Source organism: Agrilus planipennis, unplaced genomic scaffold (genome assembly GCF_000699045.2).
Source record: "Agrilus planipennis isolate EAB-ADULT unplaced genomic scaffold, Apla_2.0 scaffold177, whole genome shotgun sequence".
NCBI lineage: Eukaryota > Metazoa > Arthropoda > Insecta > Coleoptera > Buprestidae > Agrilus > Agrilus planipennis.
The window spans coordinates 254913-263709 of record NW_020438926.1 but is presented as its reverse complement, the minus strand read 5'-3'; the positions used below and the strand labels follow the sequence as shown (position 1 = coordinate 263709).

General features: G+C 32.1%; 2 protein-coding genes across 5 annotated transcripts; both read left to right on the top strand.

The window, feature by feature from the left end:
• Nucleotides 1–580: 580 nt before the first annotated feature.
• On the top strand, nucleotides 581–4528 carry LOC108740677 (choline-phosphate cytidylyltransferase A). Of its 4 annotated transcripts, XM_018475082.1 has the most exons (5): nucleotides 581–966; nucleotides 1120–1238; nucleotides 2084–2309; nucleotides 2741–3431; nucleotides 3513–4528. In XM_018475082.1, the coding sequence occupies exons 1-5, from the start codon at nucleotides 960–962 to the stop codon at nucleotides 3535–3537; spliced, it is 1068 nt and encodes a 355-aa protein (XP_018330584.1). In that variant the 5' UTR covers nucleotides 581–959; the 3' UTR covers nucleotides 3538–4528. The 4 variants fall into 4 exon arrangements, with proteins under 4 accessions (XP_018330584.1, XP_018330583.1, XP_018330586.1 ...); XM_018475081.1 differs by having other exon boundaries at nucleotides 2741–4528; XM_018475084.1 differs by lacking the exons at nucleotides 581–966; nucleotides 1120–1238 and adding an exon at nucleotides 1280–1451 and having other exon boundaries at nucleotides 2741–4528.
• An 887-nt stretch (nucleotides 4529–5415) lies between these two features.
• Nucleotides 5416–8579, top strand: LOC108740672. The gene is made up of 5 exons (XM_018475073.1): nucleotides 5416–5743; nucleotides 6120–6463; nucleotides 6523–6735; nucleotides 6803–6946; nucleotides 7327–8579. The coding sequence occupies exons 1-5, from the start codon at nucleotides 5662–5664 to the stop codon at nucleotides 8254–8256; spliced, it is 1713 nt and encodes a 570-aa protein (XP_018330575.1). The 5' UTR covers nucleotides 5416–5661; the 3' UTR covers nucleotides 8257–8579.
• The last annotated feature ends 218 nt before the right edge of the window (nucleotides 8580–8797 follow it).

Genomic DNA, 8797 nt, shown 5'->3' with positions numbered 1-8797 from the left:
GAATTGCAACTCATTTACGTAATTACTACTTTGCTCTGTGCTGACAGCACTCACAATTTCTTTTATATATAATATTAACTAGAAACCGGAACTAAGTCAGTGATGCACTAACTCTGCATCACGTGATGCATTTGTGACATGCGGGTCATCTAAAATTGTTAAATTAAAAAAAATTTATTTTTTTTCTATTTAATGATATTAATTTGGAGATTTTCTTATATAAAATTCATAAAATTACCAACATGTGCTTAAATTTATTAAATGTAGGCATATGTTAAGGAATAGATCCATATCATGATCTCGATTACCAATAGAATTGCAGTTCATTATCAAATAAATCATACGATGTGACGTTGTTTTTAACGAGCCAATTAGAAAGAAATTGGCATGGCGCATTTAATTTAAAATAAAATCAATGTGCTTGAGCGAAACTCGTATAGCAAATTATTGCCAATTGAATAAATTTGTCTCTTAAGGCTATTAAGGCTAATATTGAGGAGTAAAGACGTTTTGATTTGAAACAGCTATACACAATGAGGACAATTGTTATGTTTCAGCAGACACATTCTCAGAATTGACAGCGATCATACGATCACGTTCTTTTTCCACGTTGGATATTTGCTTCCGTGGTACATATTTTGTACTTGCACCTCTCATGTCATATAAGTGTATGTGGGGCATGTACTCACTCACAGTCACCTTGCTGCTAGTGCTGTGTCGGCTTTAATTTGTGCTACATTTTCAAAAAGTGCCAAAAAGGCAAATAAAATTCAGTTTCCAATTTTACAATCAAACTCAACTACAATTGATACCTATTAATGGTGTACAGTAATTCTTTCCAGAATCAGAAGGGTGATACTTTAATAATTAGTGACCTGGCTGTTATGACGCAAAAAGTTACGTGTACGTTTTAATAATAAATATATCATTGTTTTTTTAATACAAACCAGTGCTTTCTGATGTTAGGTAAGTCTGAAAATAAACTATCCAATTGATCGAAGCCTTAACCTAAAATTGATCATCTTGCAATTAAGTAATTGAATTTTAATGGACGATAATTTACTGATAATTACTGAATACATATTAGCGCTAAAGTAAGTTAGTTTTCAATTATTTTAGAAATACCCACTTTCACCGTTTGCATCCCTACTAGCATAAAGATGTCTCGAAAGAGGACCAGGAGCCATTCAGAAGATAATTTATTCTTATCAGATAGATTACTCCTCCAACCAGTCAAGGTAATATAAGTCAGTCTGTTATCATGTTCATTTCAGAATAGATGAAACTAGAAACATGGGACAGACTGTTGATAGTTTATCTTTTTTTGTATCCTTACTGATTCAACGGAAAACATTCAGTTGTGTGTGATTGTTTTGTACATAAATGAGTACATAGAGTGCTTATGTAACTGTTAAATAGATGTGGTAAAAATGAAATTAAAAATTGTTAATGTGAGTATCATCAGGCTAATTAAACTAAATTTTATAAGATCTTTAATTGCTAGCTTCCTCTTGCTTTAATCTCAATGTTTTTAAACTGTTTTAGTTAGGTACATTACTCTTTTCATTACAAATATTTTAAAAATGAAGTGACTATCCAAAAATAATTATAGCTTTCAAGTCTCAAAATTTTAATACATACCTAATGCTATTTTTATATATTTTTGAAACTATCTCTTAAATAAGTATCCCATTTAATTAATTTTACTTTTTTTAACTTTTCAATCAGTGTGCAGTTAGTTAAAGTACATTTTACCTTTTTGTTCCTATTATAAACTTCTGAACTCCTATTTGATCCCTATTAAAAATTGAATTTTGAAAACTCCTTCATGGTCACCTACATTGTATGTTTGCTTACAAACAGTCTGATTTTTGTAATAGATGACACTTATGTCAGAAATAATATTTTAATTACTTTCAAATATCAAAATGCACAATTATAATAAATAGTTGCTAAAATTGTTTTTAGTTTTTTTGATAATTATAGTCTTTTATGGAGTTAATGAGTATTGAAGATGAGGTATTCTTATTAAAGCAGAAAACAGTATTCTCATTAGATATCTGATTTAAAAATTCTTTTTCAGTCTATTTGCCAGGAGGCCCCGTTCAGTGATGAGCCACTTGCCATTCAAACCCGTAATAGATGCGACTACAGTAGAAAGATTACTTTTGATGTAGCAAAAAATGGCCAAGCTCCTAGACCAGTGAGAGTATATGCTGATGGAATCTACGATTTGTTCCACCAGGGTCACGCAAGGCAGCTCCTGCAAGCCAAAAACATATTTCCTAACGTTTACCTTATCGTTGGAAGTGAGTAAATACCGATTCATTGCGTTTTATCCCTGCTGTGTTTGATATATTTATAAGATTCTAACAGCACATTCAATAGTTTTCGTTATTAGTTACATATTTTTTACTTATCACGACATAGCATATTCAGGGTCAGAGGAAGACCAAACAATTGTAATTATGTGTGGGAGTAACATTATATAAACCTAATAATAGTTTTTTTTTGTATAATTTCAATGTCATTTCTTAGTCAGGTTTGTGTTTAAAGTCGGAAATATTCCTCAATGAACTTATAAGATAATTTTAATTTGTAAGTGATTAAGTGTAAATGTTTGATGGATGATGTAAATCATTTCAAAAGTTTTAAATCCTTAATTTCTTGTTTTACCTTGTCAGTTTTCACAAGGTTTAGTTAGACAATATAATCGAAATAATTTTAGAACCTTTTTTAGTTTGTAACGATGCCCTAACCCATCGAAAAAAAGGCAAAACAGTAATGACTGAAGACGAACGCTACGAGGCGGTCAGGCATTGTCGTTATGTTGACGAGATAGTAAAGGATGCTCCTTGGGAACTGGACGAATCCTTTGTCGAAAAACACAAGATCGATTTCATAGCTCACGACGACATTCCGTATGATACCGAAAATTGCAATGACATCTATGCGCCCTGGAAGGCCAAGGGCATGTTCGTCGCGACGCAGCGTACCGAAGGCGTCTCCACGTCAGACATCGTGGCCAGAATAGTACGCGACTATGACGTATACGTCCGCCGAAATTTAGCACGGGGTTATTCTGCCAAAGACCTGAACATTTCGTATTTGAGCGAGAAGAAGATCCGGTTACAAAATAAAATGCACGAACTCAAAGACAAAGGCAAAAAGGTCATCGATTCTATAGGGGAACGTAAGGATGACATGATCGCCAAGTGGGAGGAGAAGTCCCGGGACTTTATCGAAAACTTTTTGCTTCTTTTCGGGCGAGAAAGGCTGACGAATATTTGGAATGAATCGAAAGGGAGGATTTTGAACGCTTTGAGTCCTCCTGGCTCTCCCACAAGAGACGGATCGCCTTATTCAAGTTCGCAATCACTTGATGGATACCACGATTGTGAATCGTTTCCACCTCCCAGAAAAAATGCCAGGTACGATGAGGGGTATTTCCCCTCGTCTAGTAGTAAGTCTTACGGTAGAAAAAAGGACTCAAAAGTTAATAACGATTTCAGTGACGATGAAGAAGATTTTATATAGTTTTATATTGTTGTAAAATGACGAGCAAGCTAGTAATTCGGCAAAAAATTAAGTTATTGGTCCTTGTAAAAGAGGAAGGTAATAAACGAATGTGAAAGAGAAGTAGAAATCCTGAGGGAGGATTATTAGCTTTCGCCAAATGCAAGTATATACACACATAACTAGGTAACGTTGCCCGCATTATATATATCTATTTATTACTATGATTTTATTGTTTTTTTATTTTATTCCTATGTACAGTTCACTTAACAAGTTTTGCAATAAATCGATATTTATTAGTTGAAAGCGTGTGTTATATATTTAAACGAGTAAAAAAAAGAAATTAAATGTGCAACTTGATATTTGCTAATTGTTTCTTGAGTCTCAGATAATTGTTGATAACATATTGTTCCTTTTTTATTTATCTAATGAAATGTGAATAGTGATCAGCGACTTCTGAAGTATTGATAAAATTGTACATTGTATATTTATTTAAATGTTTTTATCATATTTGGAAAACAGAAATTATTTTTTAGACTTTGCACCATTAATTTATTAATTTTGCTCAGTTACTGTTGTTTCTGTTTGATAAATAATTATGTTAAATTATGTCATTAAATTGATTTTTTCTGTTTATTTAATGAATGAAGGCTTTAAATGTGTAATGTTAGAAATAGATCTGTTGATTACGACCTCAAAAAATACCGAAGAGTATAGTTTGCACATGCGGAATATTTTTGAATTCTATTCGTGGTTAATATAGAAGAAAAGGGGATATTTTGCTGGGTCGTATCTTTAATAGATCTATTTACATGAAGTATTAGAACTGTAGTAGTCAATAAGACTGATCGAAATAAATTGCGAATTATTACGATAATTCAATCGTCTTATACGTTATGTAACGTGTAATTGCAGTGCAACCTTACTATCGTAGCTTATTTAGGATTTTCTATTTAACGTTGCCGAAAACTGTTGTATTTTTCGTTTATTTAATAAATTTTTTTATCATGTTTTTACTTTATAATTTGTCGAAGCGTGCACTATTAAGAATGTTATTCTCTTTCAAAAGTTAAACATTTGCTCAAGATATTGAAAAATTTGAATTATTGAGTATTAAAGAATTTGCAAAAAATAATCTAAATTGTATTCTGAAAATATCGTGATACTATAAACCTCCAAAATATTTGAAAGCAGGTATTACAAAAAAAAATTAAAAGATAATCTTACCACAAATAAAAGGGCATCAACACTGAATTTATCGTATAAGTTAATAGTATAAAGAACTAATTTATTAAATGAATATTAAGAATTTTGATGTACCCAGAGGTAACATAGCTTATGGCTTTTTATATTTTGTTAATAATTATTAAAGCAAATTACCTTTCAACTAAATTACAATTGTCGCCCCTGACACTGCCACAAGAACACCGCATATCACTTTCACCTGAAAAGAAAAAACGAAATTGTATTAAATTAAAATCATTGAATGCAATTAAACAGTCTAATTATTAATTCAGTTTATTGCTTTTTTTTAAACAATTGTATCTACTATACTTAAAAGTTAGGTAGGGTTGGGTTACTAAACAACCAATCTATCAACTTAAGGATACTTTTAAATATTCCTTAAATGTTATAATACTATTAAATTATCAATCCGATTAATAAAAGTGGTAATAAATTTACAGATTGAAATCAAATATCAACTTTACAGGTTTTTATCAGGCTCTAGTTATTAAATTTGCGTTTAATAATTAATGAGTATTAATGGTCTTAATTGCAGATTTTTAATAATAAAACATATAAAATTGCAAAAAAAACATAAATTTTAAACAAAAATCCTTGATGGGCAAATATGTATGCAGGTAAATCCGAATAAAGCGATTTTTGTACCTGTCGGTTTTAAACGAAAAGCGTCACGAGCTCAACCAATAAGAAGCAGGCGTTTAACTTCAAAGTTCTGCCGAGCAATTTGTCTGCACAAACAGTGAAATTTAACTGTTATAATGTGTTTATATCTTTATCAATTAATAAGAAAGTGTAACATATGTAAAGTGTTAAAATTTACATGCACCTGGATTATTATTTGAATGAACTTGTCATTAGTCAATCCGTTTTCTGTTGGAAGTATAAAATAGAATCTTCAAAATGGACGAAGCCATCGTTCATATTCATCAACAATCTTCAATCAGTAGCGATTCCAATGCAGAAGAAATATCGAGAATAGAATGTAAGCCATAATTGCGTAATATTTGAACTTTAAATTAGAATTAGCTATCGTTTTAAATTAAATTTTTTATTAGGTTATGTTGATCGTTTTCAAGGTTAAACTAACCAATTTGCACAGCACCACTTTTTTTATTATTAGAAATTTTTGCTTTATTTCATCCTAGATTTACAATATTCCTTTAAAAGAATGACATTAACTTGAATTAGAAATGAAAATATAACATTGTCCATTCAATACAGGACCAGAAACATAGGCAAGATTCTGAAATAATAACAGCAAAATGTCTTAATTTTCTTCGTCTATAGCTTTTCTAGTATTCAGTCCCACGTGTTAAGAAATGTATGAGCTATCAATCCATTTTACAATCTGTTTTTAGCTCACAGACCATCAAATAAACAGATCTGTCTTACGGGGTCAGTAGGTGAAGATGCAGATGTTTGTGAGTTGGCAAAGTCCTTTGGGCACCCAGTTGTAATTTCAGAAAATGGCTTTGAGTACTTGGGTGATAAGTCCCATACTACCATCTTCATATTGGACAGCTTCGAAGGGGATCTTTTTAATGAATTATACAAGCATAGGCAGCAAATTTTGGGAGTTCCAGCTCTCAAGCAGTTGGCAAATAAAAATGAAAAACTGCCTGATAATACAAGGCCCCTGTATAATCTAGCAATGAGTGGAGTTATAGTATGTTTTACTGGTTTTAGAAACAAAGAAGATCTTGTAAGTTGGATACATAGAATATCATTTAAGTTTATATACTATTTGTTTTTGGCTTTTAGACAAAAATTGTGCCACTTGTTCATCATATGGGAGGGTCAATTAGGAAAGAAATGTCAACAAAAGTGACCCATTTAATAGCAAAAGCAAGTGGTGGAGACAAGTACAAATATGCCATAACTTTTCGTGTGCCAGTTATTAATGAATTTTGGGTCTTAAATAGTTGGGATAGGAAAGATGATTTAGAATTTTCAGCTACAATGGATGCTTTTGTGGTAAGTGGGTGAATATTATTTAGACAATTACCTTTTTTCATTTCAAATGGATAATTAAAATTTTTAGGCGGAGCACAAATTGAAACCTTTTTGTGGTACAAAAGTTTGTTTTGTGGGTTTTCCTGAAGAAGAAGAAAAACATATGGTAGAAGTGTTAGAAGCCAATGGGGGTTGTGCAACCACTTTGGAGGATCCACACTGTTCTCATGTGGTAAGAAACTATTTTGTACTTGTGTACCATTTGTGATCAACTACTTTTATGTTGCACTGTGTTTGTAATTGTTTGTTTGTATTAAATAAAATAATGAAGGATTAAATTGAATAGAACAAATAGAAATTATTAAAAGTTAAATCTGAAAACACAAGTTAATCTCAATCAAGTGTTTATTCCTTCATTAATAGAAAGAAATGTGAAGAAGCATTGGTCATGTTGAATTAAAATGAAGATTTGTTTCAACTTTAAACCTTGGTGTAATTTTTTTGTTAACAACTGAAATTTGTAAATTTTGCTTTTAATTAAATGTGGCCAATGATTTTAAAAATGAACAGTGAGAGCACATTATTAGCTTGGTGTTGGATCCTAATTTGCAGGTGATGGATCATAGAGAGGCTTACATATTGGAGCCTTTAGAGTCTCCACTTAATACCAAATCTACCCCAGTTCGTAACAGTAACCCCTTTATTTCCTTTACCAGTGCATTGTCATCATCACCGTCGCAAATTAATAATTTAAATGACTCTTCCTTTAAATATAAAGATGTTAACACAGTTGACGAGCTGTTTGGTGAATGTTCCAATTCAAAAACTCCCAACAGGAAAATAATAAGTATTAAAAGCACGCCGTATTTAGAAACAGTTTTAGAAAAGTCGCATGATAATTGTGTTAGCAGTAGAAATGCTATTAATGATAATTTAAATGCTACTGTAGATGTTTTTTCTTCGAGTAAAAGAAAAACCAACAGTAATTTGGGTTCAGACGCGAAAAGAAGACGAAATTTGAGTTATAGTGAAAAGAACGTCAAGTCTAAAAGGATTTCTGAATTTTTTCGGTCTCCTTTCGATTACCTTTCCAATCGACGCCGAACAATAGGCGTCGCAGCGACCGCGTCTAATAATCAAAACGTTTTCTCGACATCTGGAGCCTTTGAGGTAGATGTTGTCGATGATTTGAGAAGATTAAATGATAGTAGAGACTCGAGCGGTGTTTTTTCAAATGGGAAGGATGTGCGTAATAGTTTGGTGAGGAAAAGTCTCTTTGCTAGGACGTTTAGTTCCGCGAAATTCAAAAAAGTCCCACGTAGAAGGAATAAAAAGACAGATTTTGACGCGAGTAGTGTTTTGATAAGTGAAAATTCAATTTGCGACGGCGCTAGGGACCCCATGAATGCCAGTTGTTTCCCTGACCTTTCCACTTCTTTCATGCCCGATGCTTACGAATCAAGAAATCAACAAAGAGTCTGCACGGGGAGCAGCACCAGGCCTTTTACTAACTCTGTGGTACTAACTTTTATATTTTTTTAATTAACTTTTTTCAATTAAACTACTATTTACCATATAATCCAAAGACAGCCCAACATGCAGGCAATATTACAACTCTAATAATGTAACTACAGAGAAAATTGGAATACGTTTTTTTTTTACGGAAATTACTCTTTCACTGTCCTCCCACAAACCACAAAATAATACGGGGATATAATTAATTAATTAGCGATCTATTTAGAAGCATCTTGTAAAATTTGATTGAAAATCCTTCCACATTTTTATAGCATTAAATTGTTATATGATTTTCTATCATCATCATCATAAGGTCATCAGTCTTTAGACTAGTTGGACACGTACGTCCACTCTTTCCTATCCTGAGCTAAACTTCGCATTTCCCTAAAACTAGAACAGCCCACATCCTTAACTAACTTAACTATTTGCGAACAGTAATCTAATCTAGGTCTACTTCTACCCCTCCTAACTCCTGTTTCTGCCTCTAATATGTCTCTGACTAGACTTTCATGCCTGAGAAGGTGTCCTACCAACCTATCTCGCCTATTTTTTATTGACTTCCATAGAG

Coding starts and splice junctions, on each gene's coding strand:
- LOC108740677 (XM_018475081.1), top strand. Junction 1,239..2,083: donor TACTCCTCCAACCAGTCAAG/GTAATATAAGTC, acceptor ATTCTTTTTCAG/TCTATTTGCCAGGAGGCCCC. Junction 2,310..2,740: donor CGTTTACCTTATCGTTGGAA/GTGAGTAAATAC, acceptor AACCTTTTTTAG/TTTGTAACGATGCCCTAACC.
- LOC108740672 (XM_018475073.1), top strand. CDS start 5,662: ATGGACGAAGCCATCGTTCATATTCATCAACAATCTTCAATCAGTAGC. Junction 5,744..6,119: donor AGAAATATCGAGAATAGAAT/GTAAGCCATAAT, acceptor ATCTGTTTTTAG/CTCACAGACCATCAAATAAA. Junction 6,947..7,326: donor ATCCACACTGTTCTCATGTG/GTAAGAAACTAT, acceptor CCTAATTTGCAG/GTGATGGATCATAGAGAGGC.